This window comes from Cydia strobilella, chromosome 12 (genome assembly GCF_947568885.1).
Source record: "Cydia strobilella chromosome 12, ilCydStro3.1, whole genome shotgun sequence".
Classification (NCBI taxonomy): domain Eukaryota; kingdom Metazoa; phylum Arthropoda; class Insecta; order Lepidoptera; family Tortricidae; genus Cydia; species Cydia strobilella.
The window spans coordinates 17535398-17560519 of NC_086052.1; the positions used below are offsets into that span (position 1 = coordinate 17535398).

At 38.5% G+C, this 25122-nt stretch overlaps 1 protein-coding gene across 10 annotated transcripts in view; it reads left to right on the forward strand.

The window, feature by feature from the left end:
* Window positions 1-25122, forward strand: part of LOC134746291 (histone deacetylase 4) — a 150401-nt gene that overhangs the window by 22859 nt on the left and 102420 nt on the right. For 2 of the 10 annotated variants that reach the window (XM_063680650.1, XM_063680657.1), the window contains exon 1: window positions 16553-16856. The exons of 7 other annotated variants lie outside the window; for them this stretch is intronic. In XM_063680650.1, the coding sequence (XP_063536720.1) occupies window positions 16838-16856 (19 nt within the window). In that variant the 5' untranslated portion in view covers window positions 16553-16837. Of the gene's footprint in view, window positions 1-2304; window positions 2409-16552; window positions 16857-25122 lie in introns of those variants that run through there. One more of the 10 variants, XM_063680655.1, reaches the window with a different exon arrangement.

Genomic DNA, 25122 nt, shown 5'->3' on the forward strand with positions numbered 1-25122 from the left:
CCTATGTTCTGCTATTTTAAGTTACCGTGGTTGCGTAACCGGAATCATTACACCCCCCGCGTCAGTCCGCATGGCGATGGCTTCTGTTATGCAACTTACTTACTTACTACGCGGTGACGCAACGACCTAAGGCGAGTCCTGGCCTCCGACACCAGATCACGCCATGCCTTTCGGTTTTGCGATAGCTCTCCCCAATCGCCATGGCCGAGGTCGAGCAGGTTTTGAGCTACTACGTCGTTCCAGCGGTACCTGGCTACGGCGTCCAATCGGGCGCCTCCCATTTGGTTGTCCCAAGTACGCTTTCTTTACGGCACGATCCTCTCCCATTCTCTCTAAGTGTCCGAGCCACTGAAGACTAGCCGCTTTGGTCTCTCCAATAATGTTGGGTCTTCTATCTCCATGTTCTTCACCTCCCATCTTACGCTCTTGTCGGCCCCAGAATCTTTCGCACATTCCTTCTTTTTCGCCACTATGTTGGGTCTTCTATTTCCATGTTCTTTACTTCCCATCTTCCGCTCTTGTCGGCCCTTAGAATCTTTCGCACATTCTTCCTTTTCGCCACTAACAGCTTATTCTCTTCGTTCAAGGTTTATGTCCAGGCTATGCAACTGGACCTATGTATTTATATCTGATGCCATGTAACTACGAGTATTACCTATTTATACAAATGCCGCAACAAATGTGTTGACTGTAAACTAAATAGACTGATGTCATATACTAAAGAAAAAGTGACTAAGCCCTTCAGTGGCGGAGGCCGCCATCGCGGCTGACGCCATGGACCTTGTAGGCCCCGTCAGGGTGGTACCCGTCCCAATTTCTAGACTATATGCCATTAGAATAGTTTGACTTGTTCCCAAACTTGTGTAAATGTGTTGACGCTCAAGTCGAGGTGTTCGCCCTCAGGTTTGCATGCAAGTTCTTGCTAGTCTAAACCTCGCTTTGGAATAAACCAGGCACTGCGCCGGCACTTTTTGGGACCTTTGCCTCTCAATTCTTGGCGTTCCGGGCCTTCAACGCGTTTCGGGTTCAGAGAGAGAGACCTGGGCTATACACACACACTAACCAGTGCGTTCGTTCGTTTTTTATTTACTTATGTTACGGAGATCCAACAGCTATCAAAACAAAATAGCGCCAATGAATAAGAGATCGAAGCCAATTACAGGATCACACTTATAAATACAGATTACACTCAAGTTTTACTTAAGTAGCTCCTACCTCAGGAAAACTCGACCGCCATCAACCGCCCGAACAAGCTGGATTCCGCACATGACTCCACCACCGGCCACCTACAATTTAAACCCTTAATCAGATAATTCGCATTCTACATAGCATTCGTCGATTACTCTAAAGCGTTTGACAATCTTCATAACGATTCCATTTTCACAGCTTCCCCTCTGTCGAAAATAGTCTGCCAATAGTCATACACAATGTATGGGTGACGTTTATCTGACATGGCTATTTTTACGTTACGTATACATTTGACGTTCCCCTCCTCCGCAAAAAAATATTTTTTTTTGTACAGAAAATTACACACAAGGCGTTTCCGTTTGGTTATATCCTCTAAGTGTAGATCCTAGTTACATCCAGCTTATAACTACCATTTACCGAAATAGTACATCCGCCATAAAACTGCAGTCCTCAGGTCCATCACTGAATATTCAAAAAGGAGTTCATCAAGGAGATCCGTTGTCGCCGAAACTGTTTACCAGCACACTACAGCTGTTTCTGACTCCCAAAGTAATGATTACTTATATTATTCATGAAGCCTTTTTAAATGTTTTTAAAGCCATGTGAAATTACTAATTTTCTACAGCGATTCACTATTTTCTCAACAGATTTCAGATCTCAACAATTTCCCGTACCCTATTAGCATTAGTCACTTTCTGTTCTTCAATTTAATTAAGTCATACTCGTATAAAAAATGTCCTAAGCCTCTAGGCAACAGCCTTTGATTAACAGTGCAAATTAATGTCCTCGAGCGTGCTTAGAAAAGTTGAATTACCACCAACACTTCAACTTGACACAAATAGCGATCATTATTAATATGTGCAATACAGGTTACGAATGCGCTTCGCTCCCAAAATAGCCACAACCCTTACATAATTTGTTGTTGGACGCGGGGTGCCCACCCCCCAGTCGGCTACCGAATGGCGCGAGGGTCGCCCGCGTCTGATTGTCGAATAGAGCGGGTAGAATATTGACAGATTTGCGAATAAGGGCAATTTTCGATGACTTTAAAGTGCAGCTTCAGATTTTAAAAGTAACTGAAGTTAAATCGGTTAACTTTAGAGTTTTAATTGGAGGGGATATCGACTCTGAAAGGTTGTGTTTTGTGATGATGTGATGTGCTTGTGCTGAACTGCTTGCCAGGATGCCGCTTACGCCAACAGCCCCTGCGATGCCAAAAGGTAAACAAGGAGCAGTGGCGGCGCGTCATAACGGAAAATTACATACATTTTTTTGTCCCATTGGGATTTCGTATTTATTCCGCCCAAAATGAGGAGCTCTTCAAAATTACCAAATATTATCAAAACGCGACGATAAACAAAACTAGTTTGACCTGGTTATCTATAATATAAGAGGCTCTTGATCCAAATTAGGTTAGCCATGGAAATCGAGCTCTATAAATGCCCCACCACACAATATCGACGAAGAAATCGAATTCCAATCAAGTCGAATGATAAAACGTTCTCGTAATTTAAATTCTGTCTGGTGAGGTCTTCCTTAGGCTCTCCGGAACATATCGCGCACAGTGATCAATTAAATACAAATGAGTATAACCGTAAAATTTTAGAATATAGTTTTAGCCTATCTCCAACTGTAAAATGTACATTGAATTCTCCCAAAGAAACCGGAAAGGAAAGATCGCCTGTTTATATTAAGGAAATAACAAGACAATATTAAGCGACTCTACGAATATAAGGTCGAAAATGACAGAGGTAACCTTTATTGTAACCTCTGCGGTGACAAAATATACAGGTTTTCTTTATTGGTTCCTTTCCATGCCTTTTTGCAAACTTGGTAAGCAAATCAAACTTCTGTGTTAATGTTAATATATTTTTTCCTTTTTTAATTGTGGGACGTACCACACACACACACACACACACACACGTATTGTGGGTCATCACAACTGGAATAACTAAATTCGCGTTGATTGACGGATGGTCAGCTTGCGCAATGAGGGCTATCGTTTTTTTGCCCACCAGTTGGCGCCTCTGTTGATGGTGGTCCAAAAGACTATAGAACAGCTGTCAGTCATTGAAGTGACAAATGACATTTGACATTTCGAACTATGGAAAAGACCTCCATCTACACTAGCGCCCCTAGCGGCGAATTCATACGCGATAGCCCTCATTGGTATTTAACGCATTGGACCGGCAATCCAAGGATGTGGGTTCGAGTCCCACGTTGACCAGAGTTGATCATCGTTGATTTTTTCATTGTGATTGACATCTGTATATACAATTTATAGGTCCTGTGTTAATATTATAGGTACAGGGGCCCGTTTCTCAAAAGCTTGTAACTTGTAATACAAGCGGATGTCACTTTTTGACAGCTTTTGTTAGAAAGGGACTTCCACTTGTATTACAAGATACAAGCTTTTAAGAAACGGGCCCCTGTACATAAGATATTGTTTTACAGAATGTCTGGCAATAGAGTAATTCAGTGGTGTCTATTGAGTATTGTGAAACCAAGTGACGCCTCGCATTGTACAAAACACGTGGCCTGCAAATACCGAGTGTCTAAAATTCTAAATAATATGAGAACGTAATCACTACACCTTATAAAACAAAGTCCCCCGCCGCGTCTGTCTGCTTGTCTGTATGTTCGCGATAAACTCAAAAACTACTGAACGGATTTTCATGCGGTTTTCATCTATCAATAGAGTGATTCTTGGGGGAGGTTTAGGTGTATAATTTGTTAAGGTTTTGTGTAATATGTACATAAGAAAATGATTAGTAGGTAATAGGTTAATCATAAAAATTGAAATTCTATTGATCTTAAGGTTAAGTTGGAATAATACCTTGGTTTAGTTTGGTTAAAGCAAATAAAATAAAAATGTTTGGTTGAAACTGATTGATCAACTTTTTTTTTATAAGTAATGTATCACTCACTCGTCGTACAACGAGACTAAGGCCAGCAGTAGGAGTGAAGACACGCATATGTACAGTCGCCATCAGATATATCGGAGCGGCCAAGGTGCTCACAAATATCTGAACACGCCTCTATTGTCAAGGCGATAGAGTGCGCGTTCAGATATTGTGAGCACCTCGGCCGCTCCGATATATCTGCTGGCGACTGTACAAGCTGGTATTCTGTATAAATTATTTATAATTTGATTATACCAATATTTTTCATGTTGATTGTAATTTCTACAACTGAAGCTAAAGATGCGTAACTTGAAAAAAAACGTCGGGCGAAGTAGCAACATTAAAATTCTCTTCCACTAAAAGGTTTTCTTAAATATTTTAAATGATACACCATGGGTAAACATGTTTTAATCGGTAAAATAAGCTGTTTACTCTGTTAAATATTGTCGCTAAGCAATCTATCTAGAACGCCTCACAGTTCACACTGCGGATTTGTTGGCATATGTAGCTGGTTCCCGCTATGTCTGCGGGGTCCCCGACGGTATCGTTATCTAACTCGACACTGTTAACTGAAAATTCGTATACCATGAGTTCCACTGAGGCAAAGACATGGACCTCATGAGGTTAAGAGTGTTACTGTTGACTACGAATTCATATGAAGATACATACCTTTCGGATCCTCTGATATCAATTTTCATCATTAGAGCAAACTTCGCCAAGCTTCAAACTATATTAACTTTCGTTTTGAAGTTTGTGCGAACATTCTAACCTAATACTAAATTATTATTTTGTAAGGCTTCAAGGAATATACCTTTCGGATCCTCTGATATCAATGTTCATCATTAGAGCAAATTTCGCCAAGCTTCAAACTATATTAACTTTCGTTTTGAAGTTTGTGCGAACATTCAAACCTAATACTAAATTATTATTTTGTAAGGCTTCAAGGAATATACCTTTCGGATCCTCTGATATCAATTTTCATCATTAGAGCAAATTTCGCCAAGCTTCAAACTATATTAACTTTCGTTTTGAAGTTTGTGCGAACATTCTAACCTAATACTAAATTATTATTTTGTAAGGCTTCAAGGAATATACCTTTCGGATCCTCTGATATCAATTTTCATCATTAGAGCAAATTTCGCCAAGCTTCAAACTATATTAACTTTCGTTTTGAAGTTTGTGCGAACATTCTAACCTAATACTAAATTATTATTTTGTAAGGCTTCAAGGAATATACCTTTCGGATCCTCTGATATCAATTTTCATCATTAGAGCAAATTTCGCCAAGCTTCAAACTATATTAACTTTCGTTTTGAAGTTTGTGCGAACATTCTAACCTAATACTAAATTATTATTTTGTAAGGCTTCAAGGAATGTACACTAACTATTTTCATAGTTATTATCCCACAAATTACATCTTATTCTGAGAATATTACGAGGTTCCGAAAATACGATGTAACTGTTCGAGACAAAGACGGGTAGAGTCAATCTAAGCTCTGCATCGACTTTGAATGGACAAACCGTGGAAAGGTCGTCATAAACGTAATTTTTATTAGAAATTTTATGTTTATGATGCCATTTCCACACTTTGTCTTAGCAAATGCCGTACCTACAGAGTGATCTTGGTCCGAATTTACATTTTAGCTTACAATCCTAAGCAGGCCCCAATTTCACTACGGTGACAGGTGCGACAATTGTCGAAATCACTATTACTGACGTCACATGCCTCCATAGGCTACGGTAACCGCTTACCATCGAACGGGCTGTGTGCTTGTTTGCCACCAACATTTTCATTAAAAAAAACTCCATTATATCGCCAATAAATAAGTACTCATTTTGCGATGCTAATGACAATTGTCACAAGAAACACGACAATTGTCGCAAAATTCCGACACAGAACTTATTTCCTGTCAAGAATTACCGAAAATTCTTATAAATCTTGTGACAATTGTCATCATCATCGTCATAAACGTACCTGTTTTTTGCCGATATAATAAAGTTTTTTTAAATATTACAATGATGGTGGCAAACAGGAATACAGCCCGCCCGATGGTAAGCGGTAACCGTAGCCCATGGATGCCTGTGACGTCAGCAACATTAATGTTTTACAATTGTCGCACCTGTCACCGTGGTGAAATTGGGGCCAGGTCCGTTCTCCTAGTCCTGTCACATAAGAGAGATTGAAACAAAGGAAAATGTCAACTCAACAAGTTTCCATACAAGTTAGAAACAATTACATTACGCGACGCGATTGACCTTTCCTCTTTCCTAAGCTTTCGCCCACCGGCCGCCCTTTCGGCAGTCACACTGTTATCCTTATCGTAGACGCGTGGGCTTGGCAACCGCCGTGACCTTTACTAACCTCACAGTAGCCTTCTGGGATTGTGTTAGTCAGAAGACTCAAAAGTGTCAGATTTCTTGGGAGAGTTGGGAATAGTGTTGTACCGGCAGTAAATTACCGTTACCAGTAATTTCTCATTTGGGAAATTTACCAGTAAATAACCATTTTTCCCAGTAACGTTACCAAAATCCGGTAAATTCAATTTCAAAAAATTTGGCTGTTTCAATAATTTTGGCTGGTCCATTTTCTATGGGAGGGTAAATTTTTTTTCGCGTTTTCGTGGTTGGTGCCATAGTAAAAGTTGCTCATTATAAACTCAAAACCTCCTTGGCAACGGGAATGCACTTATTTTTAGCCACCCTGTATAATTCGTCCTTTCCTAACTTTTTGGGCCTATTTCGGAAAGTGTACTGGACGCAGACCGATAAAAATTAAAACCTTATTTCTTATTTCCATCTCATTTCATCGTATAGCTAGAAGTGCGACTTTCAATCCGGAGGTCGCGGGCTCAAATCCCGGCTCGTACCAATGAGTTTTTCGGAACTTATGTACGAAATACGTCTATCATTTGATATCGAGTCGAAACGCGTCTCAAATGATATACGAAATACGTATATCATTTGAGTCGCTTTTCAGTGAAGGAAACCGGACTAGTCCTAATAAGGCCTAGTTTACCCTGCGGGTTGGAAGGTCAAATGGCAGCTGCTTTTGTAAAAACTAGTACCTACACCAATTCTTGGGATTAGTTGCTAAGCGGACTCAAGGCTCTTATGAGCCGTGGCAAAATGCCAGGACAACGCAAGGAAGAAGATTTCATCGTATAGCTAGGTCCTATAGACTTGCCGAGGTTTTCCCATCATGTTTACCGGGCTTTACAATTAACCAATTCTCAGAAATTTAAAAGAAACGATAAGAAAATGTCACGCTTGTCGATTAGATGCTATCAGAATGCGTCAAAGGTCACGCGGCGATCGCGTGAGGGTGGAATTATTCAGCAAAGGTGAAAGGGTGAGATTGGAACAGTATTAGGCCTAGTCAGCGGGTAAATTTATGGGTTTGTTTGTTCAGATATAGGTACTAAAACTGTCCAATTGTAGGATTTAAGTCGTTGCGATAAGGTTTACGAAAGGGCAGTTAAATGGCGTTAAGTGGATTACGGCATAATACGGTCGTGTTGCCGGTGTGACCAGTTATTGTACAAACGTCTAACTGTTCCTTCCTGTTTTTGGTTTAATTAGTCAAGTTAGTCAAAGTAACAATATTCTTTATTCAAGTAGGCCTATCAACAAGCACTTTTTAGGGTTCCGTACCCAAACGGGACCCTATTACTAAGACTCCACTGTCCGTCTGTCTGTCACCAGGCTGTATCTCATAAACCGTGATAGCTAGACAGTTGAAATTTTCATAGATGATGTATTTCTGTTGCCGCTATAACAACAAATACTAAAAAGTACGGAACCCACGGTGAGCGAGTCCGACTCGCACTTGGCCGGTTTTTTAATTGTTTAATACAAATATCACCGTAGTTGGTTGGTTATTAACCAAGAAAAACGATAAGGTTAACGTCGAGTCATAATCTCGGAAAGAAATCGATCTACCTACTACTCAAATAATTTCTTTCCTAAATATTTCGTATTGTAATCCAGGTAGAATCACTTTATTATCGGTAGATTGGCACCTTACTTTAAGACAGTAGCGGTATCTAATTTTATGATTGGTCAGTAATTTTCAGAACCAACCATTGGGTGCTTTATCCCGTTCAAAGCTGTCCAAGAAGTCTCATTTTAGATTTCACCGCCTGATTCACCCCACCGTCCGCTTCGTTGTTTAAATTTTCACAACGATTTTTCCGGCAGACAAAACAAATCAAATACAAAATATACCAAGGATTCAGACTTTCATTGGCGACAGTGACCGGATGAATAAGCTTTTCGTATATTTAGTCCGCATTGACGCAAACCTAATACAGTCTGGTCCCCGGGGTTGCCCTGCATGAATCACTAAAGAAAACTCAGAGGACTAAACTTACAGAGTAAGGCCTCATACATTTGTTGCGCATATTTGTGGGCAGCACCGCACGGTTGTATCAACTTGTTACTCTGTAAGTTCAGGAGCCGGAAACAGAAATAACAGCTGATGCCCAGGCGCAGGCGTACTTCGATCGATCATTGATCTGTCCGGAGCCTAGAAATAGACCCGACAGGTTCGTGGAAATCAAAGAGGAAATAGCAAGTGTGTATGAATTGTTAAAAAAAGCAATTTATGATAAAAAATAAACATGCTAATTACGTGTAATTAAACCGATTAATTAGACGGAATCGGTAAAAGCGGTACGGGACGTTTAGTACGCACATGCAGCAACATATTCGACTTCGCTACAAGGTTCAAATGGTTATAATAGTGGTTTAGCTATTCTCACCGCTTAGAAAATAAAATACATGTTATTGTTGCCGGATTGTCGGCCATCATGTAATTTACTAATAACCACTGAGAGTAATGACAAAACCTTAACTTTATTTAATTTAATTAATATAATTGTAATGCAGTGTAGTTGACTGCGATACATTCTCTATTTTTCTATATGATTGACGGCTCCTCGGAAAATCCCTGCTCTTTTCCAAAACTGTCGTTTAATCAGCCAGATACAATCATGACAGCTGTTCGAGTCATTGAAACAAACGTCACTGTATGGCAAGTCAAACATATCAAGCATAGATAATCTGAATATTTGACACTGCTTGACATTTCATCAGACGCAGCCATCATAACAAACAGTCTGCGACATATATGTATATCCAGTTATTGTTTACTCCACGCCACTACTGCCCTTGAGTCCGAATTATGAGCTCGATTGAGGTAATCGGTATTGTAATCGATACCGAACGACGATGACGAACAATGCAAACGACGCGTTCCATGACTCGAGTTCAAGTTCGCGGCTTCGCACGCGACTTTACGCAATACTACTTGTATATACTTTACTGACTCTACTGGAGGCCTAGCAAAGATGACAATCGTAGATAAAAGATAAGATGAGGTAAAAGATTCTTTATTGCACAAAGAAAAAGAAAAGTTTACACAGAAATAACAGCAGGAATTAATAGTAATGCGCTTAGTAGTGCGTATGTACAGAGATTGCAGAGGTCCCCGCACTAGGTCAGGCCTGTATCGCGGGAGACTAGTTTACTCGTACCATATTGTGCCATGCCTTAGGCTACATTATATATAAAAGAGAAATACAAAATGTTTAAGGTATTAGTGCAAGATTCGAAACTAACTAAAATTTTTCTTAAACTAATTTTACAAGCAGAGCCTCCGTTCCGTTGTATGTTAGTGAAGAGAGCCAGGTAAATATAAGTTTTTTTTTGCAATTATTACAAAGCTGTTAATTAGTGTTGAACTAAGCCGCCTTGTTACAATGTTGTAGATAGTAGCGCCGAGTACATCACCGAAGCGTCTACCAAAACCGGTGTTTAGGTACAGGCAATTTAAAGACGTTTGGAAACGAGGATGGCGTAGTTTTCCATAGCAATTGCAGACTTATGCACTGTAACGCAGATTTTATGAATAAAGAGCTGGCGAACTGATAAGTCCTGAGCTCCAGAGTAGAGGTTGTCTGTTGGGAATCTGAAGGGCTTATTGACCGAGCGCTGAGCTCTTTTGGCCACCAAGATAGTAGTTTTTGCAGCACTTCCCCACACATCGTACATCGACAAACGCCAAATGAAAAGAAAAAATGTATCGGGATAACAGATGCTACGAAAAGTCACGTCACGTGACTGTTTCCATAGATTATTTAAGTTTCGGTCGACATTTTCTATCAACGGTTCTCATCTTGGCTATGCCCCCTGTTCAATGTTCCACAGCCGAAACAATTATCTACAATTATCTCTATAATAGAATCATTAGTTTCTGTAATAGATACGGATGGCGAAGGAAGCAAACGCCTCCTTGACTCGAGTTCACGTTCGCGCCACACGCGACTTTACGCTATATAGCATACAGTCTACTGTTCAGTGGCTTAGATTTCACAGGTGAAACATTACAATGTTTTCTCTATAACAGCAGTCATTTATCTAATGCGGTCGCCGAAAATCATGTTCCTATAAGCAGCCGACAGCAGAAAGCAAACGCCTCCTTGACTCGAGTTCACGTTCGCGCCACACGCGACTTTACGCTATATAGCATACAGTCTACTGTTCAGTGGCTTAGTTTTCACAGGTGAAACATTACAATATTTTCTTTATAACAGCAGTCAATTACAGTCCGACAAGGAATTGTAGAAATTAAAAAGTTTCAATACTGTAGTGTCGTAACGTTTTCTTAGATTGATTTGAAAGGAACAGTACAGTATTGCCACTTTTTCATGTTTATAACTTCTACAATTTCTTGTCGGACTATAGTTTCTGTAATCGATACAGATTACGAAGAAAGCAAACACCTTCTTGAGACGAGGTCAAGTTCGCGGCGCTGCACGCGACTTACGCAATATAGCTTGTAAACAGCACGCTACTTTGCGGTTGTTTTCTTTTTTTTTCTGTAATGAAGTCATCGGGTCTATATTGTTTCCCATATAGTTTTAAGTCATAATGTATTGTTTGTCCACATTTTCGTTAGTCATAATTTGGTTTTTCTCAGAAACGCGTAACTTTTCAGGATTGCCATAAAACAAACCTAACCTAACCTATCTAAAGGATAACCTGAGGAAAATCCTGAAAAATTAACGGTTTCAGAATTATGACTAATGATAATATAACAATCATTCATTATGACTTTCAATAATTATGTCAAACAAAGGGACTCCGAAGTCATCATCTTCCTCGCGTTTTCCCGGCTTTTTGCCACGGCTCATGGGAGCCTGGGGTCCGCTTGGCAACTAATCCCGATAATCAGCGTAAGCACTAGATTTAAGAAAGCGACTGCCATCTAACCTGATTTTTGGAATTAGTCCGGATTCCTTACGATGTTTTATCACAATCACTGGTAAATATTAAATGATCCGATGAAATGTTCCGAAAAACCATAGCAGTCCACAACTCCGCAGCTCAATTTGATATAAACGCAGAATTTCACTAAATAGACTTTGTGTAACAGTCTAGCTAATAGCTTCCTTCCGTCCGTAGCACGCGCTATTATGTACAATTAGTCACATGATATTACGGCATGTGAATGTGACCGACCATTTATCCTGTTTTTGGGAGTGCTGATTGATTTATTAGGGGTTGACACGGAAATCTTATTGAGAGGGACCTGCGCCAAAAGGGGCCCATCGTTATAGTTTTGTCTGTGGTACTAGCGAATATGGACGCAAAATTTGAACCCATTCACACTTATGAAAGTATGAAATTTTTAAAGTAGACAAGCTTAATCCTTGGCGTACGTAACTTAGTTATTGGCTTTGCGTCTTAAAAGTTTGTTTATACATATGACATATGGTTTAGTTTCCTGTTGTTACCTAAATAATAATAAGGGTGCAATCACACTGGGTCATTTATCTATCTAATGCGGTCGCCGAAAACCGACATTGTTTTCAATTTCTGACAGTCTGATTGCACAAAAAAAATTTACTCTTATTTTCGATACATTCTTCGAAATTGCTATGGAAGTACTTTATTAAAGAGCTAGGCTGGTGTCCTTTTGATTTATGTTTCAAATAGAAAAAGGACACTTGTCACGACTAAAGTACATGTCAAGTCACGATTATAATAACTCGCGATCTTCAAATTTAGTATTCTAATTCTCAGTTGAAGCTTACTGTTAGTTAATATCATAAATTATTATTTTATTATTTAAGGAGTATCAACGGCTACAAAAACATTATACTTATTTAGGTAACAATACAAAGCAAATTACAGGTACTCAAAGATAGAAAACTTTTATTTTATTTACGGGACATAACAATAACTTTTTTGTTTCAGGTACGTTCTTCTAGGTCTTCGAGGCTTTCTCGGGTACTGGAATCCTATCAACAAGGATGTATGTTTTTGGTAACATGAATAATGTGACATATCGAGTTTCTTTACCTTACGTAAATTTGTTACTGTTATAAAAATCTAACCGCTACTTCATATCGCGTATTCGCGTGATCGTCGTGATATGATTTTAACGCACCCAGTGTTATTAATTATCTGGGTCGAGTCTATAACTCGGTAAGAAAGACTTTTAGACCTCTGATTACTTCGCACGGGTTATTGAAACGCTGTCACATGTTTAAATTGCCACATAGAGAACCTCGAAAACTTGCTCAAATTGCGCAAAAGTCCCCCAGAACAGTTATTCTTGCCTTACACGCCGCCAGCACGTGTTATCTACCAAAACTATATGATTCACTCTGAATTGTACTATTTAAGGAACTGCGCAGCAACTGGTGATATACATATGTATAGTCGAGAGCAATGGCAATGCGCACTTTTTACTAGTTTATGTTTAGTTTCATTTATTTGTTTCTGCGTAAAATTTTGAAAGCGGTTCTCGTATTTTGAATTTGGCAAACCTGTATAATATTGTCATTATAGGTTTGGTGATGGAGATAGGTGACCATAGAGACTTAAATGAAATCTGAACACTTAGAAACAATTTCTTCTTCTTCATTTGCCATGCCCTAACCGACGTCGGCGACCACCTTTGCCATCTCTCTCCTGCTCTTAGCCATTCTTACCAGTATGGCTGCGTTATCCACGTTCGTACATTTTTTAATGATGTCAAGCCAGGTGACCCTCCTTCTTCTCCTTCCCCTCTTGCCAGCAATTTTTCCTTTCAATATTAGTTGTAAGTAGTATATTATATTTGTCATTTCTGTATATGTGTCCAAAATATGATATTTTCCTTCTTTTTACCAATTTGGAATCAAATTGGGGGTCACTAAAATCTCCTCAATGGATAGTAAGATGACTATACAGAATAGTCATACCTTCTCATAGTCATAGTAACTCCTCTTTAACAGACGATTCAAGCAAAGTAAGGTAACTTCTACAAATCTGTACTCCTGCGAAACTTTTTTATAAATAAGCATAAATAAAGACGATTCAATTTCTACAACAAATTTAAGCACCCGTTTTACTGCTGTCTATTGCAACTCTTTTTCGAAAGTTCTGTAGCAACAGATGGTTCTATTTCAGGCTTAATTACGTCGTAATCCAAATATAGAGAGCCCAGAATAGTTTGCCATCGATCTCCGTACAACCTGTTATGTTCACAGTGAAATACACTTAAAATCAATGAAAACTAGTCACTTTCTTGGAAATGTCTATACTAAGTGGACCTATTTCATTGTTCTCAAGCGTAGCTAGCACTGTTATGGCTAATGTGTTAATTTCGTTAGCTGTGTATTGTATTGACACACCAAAATACTATGAGTAAATCGTTACTGCCAGGATTTACCCATGTTTAAATTTTTGGATAGAGCCAAGTGGCGGGAAAAAAAAGGCCTCCCCCTTTGCCCAGCAGTGGGACACACTAACAGGCTAATAAAAAAGAAAAAAAAATCGGAAAATTGGAGAACAATAGCCGTGACTTAAAAGTAAAAACTTTAGCGTTAAATCTAAATTGTAACAGTAAATATCGGCAAAATGCGATATTTATGTGAGAAACACAGCAAACGTTTATTGTAGTTAGTTACATCAAGAGACTTTCCACAATAAAATATTAACCCGGCGACACTTCGCTGAATCACGTCGACGCTGCGAATCGAAGCGTTTATTACCGCCAACAAGTTGTAAATATAACCCTGAATCGAAAGTGTTTTGATACAAACTCTGGAGATAGGAATGACTAGTCCGGAACGACACGACACCAAGTTTTGGCAAGTAGTGTCGAGGTCGGGTGACACACGCGGTTACGCGTAACAGTTAAAAACGAACCTGTGATTCAACTATGACATTTAATACTCCGGTTACACTTTTGTTTAGATTTCTTGTGATTTTAAGTGTGTTGAAATGAAACTACTCAAAAGTCCTATTTAATTTAGCTCACGACTGCTGCAATATTAATATTACGAGTAGCTTGCACGACCAATACATAATAACCGACACCTTTTTTATTGACACAACTGCTATATGTAGGTATGTTATGCAACTGCATCTTTGTACGTGTAACCTTAAAGAGTAGGTTATATTATACCTGTAATTTTATCGATAAGCGTTCTCATTTTTGTCATCAAAAAAATGTGTTTCATCGGCAAAAATATCTAGTTGATCAACAACACAGCAACATTTGCCCAGTATACCTAGGTACTATTTTATTTCATTGACAAAAGTCGTATTTCCAAAGCCTTTGGTTGGGCACTGCTTTTATGTACCAAACTTTAAGTTACCAATTCAAATCCCCAGAAAAGTGTTATACAATAATTTATAAGCGTTGTACTAAAATAACTTGTGCAAATACATGCAGAACCATACGCTACGATTAAGTTGCTGCGTAAGGACATTTACAAGCTTTTTTTTATCATTTACAATTACCTACGTCAAGTTTTTTCGTCGCTCCATTGGGACTGGCGTGTTCGGGGAGCTATGATTAATTGAATATACGCGATGTTATGTGGACTGGTCAGGTAAGTTTGTTTATGTATTGCAAACGTCACGACGATGCGAGTGCGTGTAACTTTAGTTTAGTTGCACGGTTCTCTCCAAGTCTTCTAGATTTTTAGATCTGATTATAATTGCTACTTATGAGTTTACAATTAGTTCTTCTCTTGTATAACCTCTATTATTAATACTAACTTCACTTACGTCATCACAAATGGAAAACTGTGTAATCGATACCGCAGCAAGGATTTGCGTCCCACAAGGTTAAGCCTTCATTGGATGAGTGTGGCAAAAAACAAAAAACTGATTATTTATAGCAATCATTGTAGGCTTGTTCTTGTGACCTTTTTTGCTGATAACATAATGAATCACTTATGCTTGGCCAACTTAGTGCCTCCTAAAAGGTTCGTTGCCCCCATCTATTCAAACGTGCAAAAATCTCGTAAGAGCCGAGCCGTGCCTCAGCTACACACTTTTTGCCGCTCTGATCGCACGATACCTTAATATTTTATCATGTTTTCCTGCAACAGGTAACTTGCCTCGATCGTGGTTACTGTCACGTATACCCTTTTTATTGCGGCTACTACTAACAATGCATCAACAATGCAGTTATATGTATACGTTTAATATAGGTACACAATTTCTACGCAAGTGTGACGTTAGTAATTTCTCGTGTCGTTGACCTGTTGACCTTAAATCTTTTACATTAAATGGCCACCGCGCTCATTACTGTGGTTTTTGTTTTCCGAGAATGCGGCGGACGGAGTACCGGCCAAGCCTGTCATCAGGTGATCACAACCAGCGAAGTACCTTTAAGAGATGCCGACAAAGACCTTTGTCAGAATTCTGGAACGCTGAAATAAATCACTAATTACTTGGATGGCCGAAGGGCGTCAATTAAAGCTGTCTGTTATCATATTTCGGTCACGGTCGCCTTTGTAGTTCTTTCGTCACGGAATTTTTAAGTTTGTAACCTCTTCAAAACAGAAGGAATCTCATAAGGATATCAAAGTAAACAAAACATGCTTACATGCGATAATATCTCGTTTTGTTAAGGCAATACTGTATTAATCTGTCTGCATTCGGACTGTAATTCGAATTGTTTTAGCAGTCGGTAGTCGGAGGCAACGTCGCGCGATCTCGGGTTTCAGTCATACCTCGTAATCTCTACTGTGGCAACTTACGTCAGAACCAAACTAGTGACATATTAATTGGAGAGCACCAGAGGCCTCCCTGAAACAGTGTTCCGATAAATCAAAGACAAACGTCGTCAGGTAACGTGTAAGAGTGATAGGTTTCAGACTTACTTTCTTATGTTTACGAAAAGGAGTAATGCAGCTTTTTTGGGTGGTTCAAAATTTACGGTTTCCTATTGGACTGACGGTAGCTCCAGAAGTCAACAAAGAGTTACTAGAGCTAATTTTAGTGATATGTTGCATCCTCAGGTACCGCTGCTCCAATTGCTCCGCTTTCCGAAATGTTCCCCAGCACAGCTCATGATATTTTATCATTTTGTATTGTGGGATCATTGGCCCATACTATCCTCTCAAGCATCAAGCATCTCAGTGTAAAGTAGCCCTAACGTCAGTTTATTTGTGTTTGGAGTGCAGATTTTCCGTTGTCAATAAACAAACAAACGGATACGCTACTCGTCGGGCTCAATCACACTATAGTGAACGGCGGCGCCGCGGGCGCAGGGGGCGTCAGTCAGTGTCCGACCAGCGAGCCGAACGCGCGCTCGCGTAGTGCAGTGCCGCATGAGATGCCCGTGTCACACGCAGTGGATCCTGTTTGTGTTCTAGTTCAACAAAGTGTCTAAAGTGGATTCCGGAGGACTTTACCCGGCCGTGGAGCACGCCCGCCGGCTCGAGCGCTCCCAGGCCATGTATGTCATAAATTTAGGTGAGTCCGCAATCCTTCGCCGTTCCGTCGTCATCGATCCACATTCTTCCGATGCACGGTCCTATAATTGGAACTAGACGGAACCGGTCCTGGTCCGGCTCGGAGAGGTCCGCAGACAAGCGTATTGTTGCGAGATCTAGGCCTAGTTTTTTCGCAACATGCAAATCCTCGAGGCCCGCCCGGGCTTTCTCTACTGTGCCCGCAGATATTATCGGGGAATCGGGACCAGTTAACTCGGCTACGCAAACAGATCGCGCGATAGTGATTCCATTTCAATTTCTGTCTTATTCATAGCACAGTTGTCTATGTACGCATGTTTTTATTACAGTTCACTGACGAGTGTGGGTGTGTGTTGGTGTTTGCGCTATCTGATGCTATTTTGGTCGCGCGCGTGTGTTCGTGTCGTCCGCACGGCGTGTAATTGTGTGTGTCTCATATCCGCCTTATCATTTTCTTTGCTCGATACCGACCGTCGCGAATTACGTGATATGTTGTCACGACACGAATACATCTTCATCTCCGTTGTTTATAGCTCCGACATGTCAAGTCACCAAACTTTGTATTTTCCCCAGAGTATGATGCCAAGAAGCAGACTGCTGTAGGCATGACAGTAATAAATAGTCTCAATGATTTAGTTATCATAGGATATTGCGTGTATGATAGTGTTATCAAAGTCAACATCGACAATGTGGGTCGTATTCATTCAGCAATTACAACTATATCTAGAACATACCAAAAACTGCACTGAGTACTGAAGTAATATAAAACATAACGTTAAAGGGCATTTTCTAAAATAAATATTGAAAACCTGATTCTTTCAAATCTGAACATTATTGGGCTCATTCTACTCAGAATCGAAAGCATTCTCCAACCTGCCATTAAAAAAGATGTCCCAAAATGTCCATTCCATTACGTCACGTTTAAGTGTAAAAAAGTTATTCATTTGTATGTGCGTGACGTAGTGGAATGTACAATTTTCATACAAATTTTTGAGACCTTTTTTTTATGATCAGTATTGAATATGCTAGTGATTCTGAGTTGAAAGAACCCAAAAACACCAGGATCTGTGAGAATCAGCTTTTCAATATTTATTTTAAAAAACGCTCTAAAACTTCAAGGAATAGAGTAAAACGAGTCATAAAATTAACTCTCCTTCAATGCTCATTTAAATCATATCAAAATGCATGTTGTCACCTTCTAAAGTGGTGGAATGAGTTTTTATGACGTCACAGTCGGCAATACAAAGTTTTTAACTTTTTGCTTTTTAGCGGTTCCCTGAGCCAGAAGGCGAAAAATCTCCTTATATGATCATGTTTTTCTAAGAGGCGTTGATATTCGTAGACGTGGAAAAAATATATGTAGTTCTTGACTATATTATCTTTAACAACATAGCTTCCGATACACGAATTATGACACTTCGCTCGATACAATTAATTCCCAAAGTAACCTCTAACTCGGACTTTTAATCCAACTTTACTCGGTTATTTATTATGTGATACTATAAACAAAAAAAGAAGAAAAAACAATCTTAACTTAAATAGTCATTTCATAGCTTTCGGATTTCGATATTGTAAGGTAACGTTTTTAAAATAAATAAAACCGACAAAATTAGATCAAAATTGACACTTGGCGCGCATGATCTTTCCCGTTCTTTCTTGCGAAATGTGACAGTGACAGCAGCAAATCGATGGAATGGCCTTATTCAATTTTGATAAGTATAAAGCTGAAACACGTTTAGCGGATTGTCGATGTTAGTTTAGGTGGTTATTGGAAAAACAAGTTGTGAGCAAACAACCTTGCCACAGTTGATACACGTTTTGTGTAACCGTGTGTATTTGGTATTTTTTTCTAAAGTACCTTTACTTGGAGGTTGTGATAAAAATAATAAAATTCTAGGACGTGATTCAGAAGTAAATTTTGACAATAAACATCACTTTTTACCATATTAAACAGATGTTTATGGTAAAAAAATGTTTATTACACAAGATGGATTGAATTTAAAAACAAAATTGTTTTCGAAGCAGCCAGAATGAATTGTTTTTAAATTATACTGAATCCATACCTACATAAAAATATGCTGCAAATTGTTGCAAAAATTGTTTTCTCAAATACTTGGTTGTTTCTCTCTATGTGCACAATTGCAGAGTTAAATAACACCCAAAACTACCTTCAGTTGGCTAACTATTTGTCATTGGGAAAAGAAACATTTTGAACCAGTCATATCGGGTATTATTAACAAAAAAATTGTTGATTATAATCAGATAACGTTGCAATTTTGCGAACACGACAATGAAAGCTAGTGATTATCTTATTTCAACGTAATACCATTGTAATCACTAATGAAATGTAGTTTCCCTTTACTCAATTCTGGCGATTCAAATGTTAACCTTAACAAGTCCCTAGAAAAATATAGAGAGATGTCGGCATTGGACACATTTAGGAAAAGTTAATTTAGAAAAAATATTGTGTCTTATCTCAACGCATTCATCATGCAGACCGCCGCATGCTTCTGTTCTTGCAAACACTCAAAATTGCTATTAGACCATTAGATCTATAATCTCTCAAATATGATTCTGATTCTGACGGGATCCCGTTTGACATAATTATTGAAAGTCACTGTCAGATAATCATTAGTCATAATTCTAAAACCGTTAACATTTCAGGATTTTCGTAAGGTTATCCTGTAGACCGAACCTATCTAGGTTAGGTTAGGTTTGTTTTAATGGCAATCCTGAAAAGTTACGCATTTCTGAGAAAAACCAAATTATGACTAAATAAATTCGGACAAACAATACATTATGACTTAAAACTTTATGAGAAACAATAGAGACCCGATTCTGACATGTATTTCCAGTTTACCAGATACGACGCCCTTTGAGTTCGATTCCATTCGGTTCGCATATTGTGAATTGAGAGTTCAGCCTGCATGTTTCGAAACAGGAAAAGTAGAAACTTCGGCTTGCCCAACAAAATGTTTACCACCCGGTTTACGTTTGTAAATTGAAGTTCCACAAGTGTTGAAAGCACGTGTATTTGTTCTTACTACTTACTTACTTACTGCTGTGGCGCGACGACCCGAAGTGGATCTTGGCCTCCGACACCAAAGACCGCCATGCTACTCTGTCTAAAGCCGTTTCTGTCCAGTCGACGGCGCCGAGTTTGCTGAGGTCTTTCTGCACTTCGTCTCTCCAGCGACATAATTCTAGGGTGTATTTGTTCTTAGAAACCTAAAATTACTCTACCATTAAAACATCTCTTGCAACGAGCCGCAGTTCCATGCACCGTCAAGTTGATGAATCGTCAATTTTGCGTCAGTATTAAAGATTTATCCCCAACGTTATTGACCTGGTTCCGTGCCCGTTACGCAAACTGGTTGTGGGAGACACGCCGGCGTCCCGGCCACTGACCCGCTGCGTTTAACAACACCATTTATCGCATACTTATTACCTTAACCCTTCTTTGCATGGTGATGGAAATTTCCATCATAACATTGTCCTATGAATTAAATGTGCTTTTGGAGGGGATTGATATTTTTAGGGTTCCGTACCTTAAAAGGAAAAAACGGAACCCTTATAGGATCACTCGTGCGGCTGTCTGTTTTTAAAACTGTCAACTTTCAGCACTAATCCATTTTCCGATATTTTATTTTATTAAACTTACGTAGTTTTTTAATTTATAAAAATTACATTAGTTTTAAACCGAAATGTCGAAAAATTTGGAAAAACCTAGAAGTTTATGATTTTTAGCATGTGATTTTGGGCGTTTTTTTCGGGGTCTGTAATTGTTTTATATTTAAAAACTTTAATTATCATAGGTATCACAAATAGTGTACCTTTCTGATGGTAGTAAGATTTTTCATATATCTCATACTAAAAATTATATATTTTCACAAATATAATTTAGCCTCTCAACTACTAACACTGATCTCGCAGTAGAAATCGATGTTATATTTTTTTTTACTATTTAACCCAGAATCGGCAAGCAATTACGTGACACATATATTCATTTCGGGCAAAAATAAAAATAAACCGGCCAAGTGCGAGTCGGACTCGCGCACCGAGGGTTCCGTACTTTTTAGTATTTGTTGTTATAGCGGCAACAGAAATACATCATCTGTGAAAATTTCAACTGTCTAGCTATCACGGTTCATGAGATACAGCCTGGTGACAGACAGACAGACGGACAGCGGAGTTTTAGTAATAGGGTACCGTTTGGGTACGGAACCCTAAAAATCATGCAAAAAAGGGTTAAGGTTCGTTGGTTCGTTAAGATCAATTTTATCAGTGATGAGAGAAAAGCGGCCATTTTGTAGTATGATACGTAAGTACCTATATTGTAGGGCGAAGATCATTAGGTACTTATTAATAATGTAAATTACGCATCTATGACAATGTATCATCAATACAAATAAAGAATATTAATATTTTCTTTTCTTATTCCCTCCTTAAAGATTATTGAAATAACAATGTGTATACAATTTACACATGTAGACATAATTGTCATAATTGTAGGTATACTTTGGATATGTAGTATGCGGTCTATCTACTGAGCTCGTTCACTTACCTGTACTAACAATGGGATTCTGTTAAACAAAAGCCATTATTTCTTTTGTGCCTGAGCGCGTGGCCTTTGTGCCTGAGGCTCACACACAATGGCCACGCGCTCAGGCACAGAGGCCACGCGCTCAGGCACAAAAGAAATAATGGCTTTTGTTTAACAGAATGCCATTGTCAGTACAGGTAAGTGAACGAGCTCAGTAGATAGACCGCATACTATACCTAGCCTGGGTTGTATAGTATTAATCTCAGATGACTTTTTCGGCCTCGGGCCCTAATCTGTTAAACAAAAGGTATTGTTTCCTTTATGCAGTGGTTACACTGCTTACTGCTAATATAAGTAACGGGAACAAGCCCGTTTAAAAAGCAAATTTACCATTCTATTTCATCTTCCTCGCGTTGTCCCAGCATTTTGCCACGGCTCCATGGGAGCCTGGGGTCCGCTTGGCAACTAATCCCAAGAATTGGCGTAGGCACTAGTTTTTACGAAAGCGACTGCCATCTGACCGTCCAACCCAGAGGGGAAACTAGGCCTTGTCGGGATTAGTCCGGTTTCCTCACGATGTTTTCCTTCACCGAAAAGCGACTGGTAAATATCAAATGATATTTCGTACATAAGTTCTGAAAAATTCATCGGTACGAGCCGGGGTTTGAACCCGCGACCTCCGGATTGCAAGTCGCACGCTCTTACCGCTAGGCCACCAGCGCTCTTACCATTCTATTTATATGGTTCAAATTCATGAAACAGCCAATTCGAAGATACCACGTTTTGTTATCTCCAAAGAAAAGACCACCTTGATTGTTCTCTGAATTAGCTGTCACATAAATTTGAATCTTAACACTATCACGATAGTTGCTTTTTAAACGACATGGTTGCTTTGGCACGTGCTGAAGACCGCTCTTAATCGAAACAAAGGCTTTTGTTTAACGGATTAGGTCCGGAGCCCGAAAAAGTCATCTGAGATAATTCATACTAAAATTATAAATCCTCACTGCCAATGCCAGCATACTCCAGAGCTCCCATCTTTCTTTTAGATTGTGTGACCCGGCCAGATGGATTTAACTGATGGAACTTTGCTTTTGGACAGCTCCCCTATTAATTTATTTATGCTCTGAATTTGTTCCGGTTGCGGCTTTCAAAACAGTCTCACTCATATTATTTCTCGAATCATATACATATGTTCAGTTTTGTCTGCTTAACCGAGCTACAATAACTAGAAATTCATGTACATTATTAATGAAATAATGAACGAGACGGTGTTTTCGCGCGAAGTTGCTTTATTCTCCAAGTTACGTCAGGAGAAGCTGCGAATGACGCACGCGCAGCCCGCCCGAAATAAATGCCGGTCGAGTCTAGACGCTATCGCCAGGCTTTTCATTGATTTTACAATTTCAACTAACACTCAAAAACATATTTGTGTTAGTTTTACGACTAGAACCGTTTTGTTTCTGTGCTATTCTGTTTCGCGCCGGCCAATAATGATGAGACTTAGTTTTGATTTTATTTTCTTATTGTATTCATTTAACTCAAATTCAAGTAACATGGCTCATAGAAGCTTTCTAACATAAAAAAATAAAATTTAAAATATTAACTAACTTACAGTAAACATGTCAAAAATAAAAGAATAAATATTAAGTAATAAATAAAATATGAATTATATGTATACAATTTAAAATAAACTAAACTAAATTCAAATCTAATGTCATAGTCGTCGTCGTAAAAAGTAAGTTCCAATGTCCCTCATAAATAAATGAATACCTATAATTATTATTTAATCCATTTTTGAGATAATGGTGCATGCAATGACGACCAGTGCCTCACAAATAATAATAATAATAATAATATATTCTTTATTGTGCATAGTTAAAACAAATTTAGATACATTATAATTAACATAGCGAACTAAGCAACAACAGGCGGTCTTATCGCTAAAAAGCGATCTCTTACAGACAACCTTCAGGTAGTAGAATTTACCGTATGGAAGAAATAAATGGGTAGAAAAATAAACGGATAACAAGAGTAGGAGAATTTTTTAAATGAAATCAGCACAGATAAATATATAACAATATACATACATAAATAGTTAGGTACATACATATTAAAGATCATACTAATAAATATTAAAAATAAATACATATATAAATATCTATACATATACATACATATATAATATAGCAGAGATAGTAATCGAATGGTTAACAAGCTTAAGGAAGTGACAGATAGTGCATTTTAAGTTGAGCCTTAAAAATAGGAAGCGATTTAGCATGTCTTAGATCAGACGGCAGAGCATTCCACAACCGAATCGCTTGGAAGGTGAAAGAATCCTTATAGAATTTAGAAGAAGTAGTAATTTGGGCAAGCAGATAATTCTTGGAGCATCTTAAAGAAGAAAGGTATTTGAAGTGCTCTTTTAGGTACAGGGAAATGGGAGTCAACTCCATCTGCGAAGACACTCAATTAACGAACTCGTTCAAATGTTTCTTGACTATGTTTAGCCTTTTGAGGCGCCACTGCGATATATTGAGGCAGTTATTGCAGTTAGAAATCGTCCTTATTGATAATGTGTTTTTTGTTTGAAAACGTCTCGTATTTTGAGATTATGTTTGCGTACTTTACGTTTTGCAAGATGCTTCGCTATGTCAGCTAGTGTCATAAGAATATATTCATATCGTTGAACCCTAAGACTTAACTTTAGCTCTGACAGAAAACTTATAATTCAATTGTCATTTCCTTCTATTTAGCATCAAAAGAATCAATTAGTAATATAATATTCTACAGGATCATTGAAATAAACAAACTAGACGCCACAAAGGGGGTCCCTTTGTTTGACATAATTATTGAAAGTCATAATGTAATGATTGTCATATTAACATTGGTCATAATTCTGAAACCGTTAACTTTCAGGATTTTCCTCAGGTTATCCTATAGATAGGTTAGTGTTGCGAACGCAACTTTTTATTTATATAATATATTCCAAGCAGTAGCTAAACGCAGCCGTCGGGCTCGGTTAGTATGCGGAGGCTTTTTTAAAGCACCAATAGGAGCGCTCCACATAATTTGTATCGCAGCCAATTAGAGGCACCTAAATTTAATCCACCTTTTTTTTGTTCAATTTCGCTTAATCACTCTCATCAGCCTCTATACCATAACCACCACTTCTATACTTTTTAACCGTTTTGGGCAACTGTACCTTGTAACCAGTACCTACTGAAAATTATGTTAGTTTACTTCAAATCGAAGTCTTTTTATTTGAGTCGTCAAGACCTGCACGGCGGCTACAGTTAGGTTAGGATTGTTTTATGGGAATCCTAAAAAGTTACGCGTTTCTGAGAAAAACCAAATTATGACTAACGAAAATATGGACAAACAATACATTATGACTTAAAACTATATGGGAAACAATAGAGACCCGCCACAAAGGCTAGCAGCTTCGACAATTATTCATTACATAATTATAAATATGCTCGGTCATTCATTCATGAGTTATCCTGCAATGAACCACTTAAAGTTGAAACGTATTAATTTAAAAACCGCAATGACGTCTGTACGTTTGGTTTTCTAGCTGCACTAGTTCCTGATCAAATAAACAAGGAAAAACAATTCCGAAAAACGTTTAAATTGGTTTAAATAAATCGCTTGTACAAAACCACACGGAGTATAAATGATGTACATTACTTATTACAATCAATCCTTTGTGGATAAGACTATA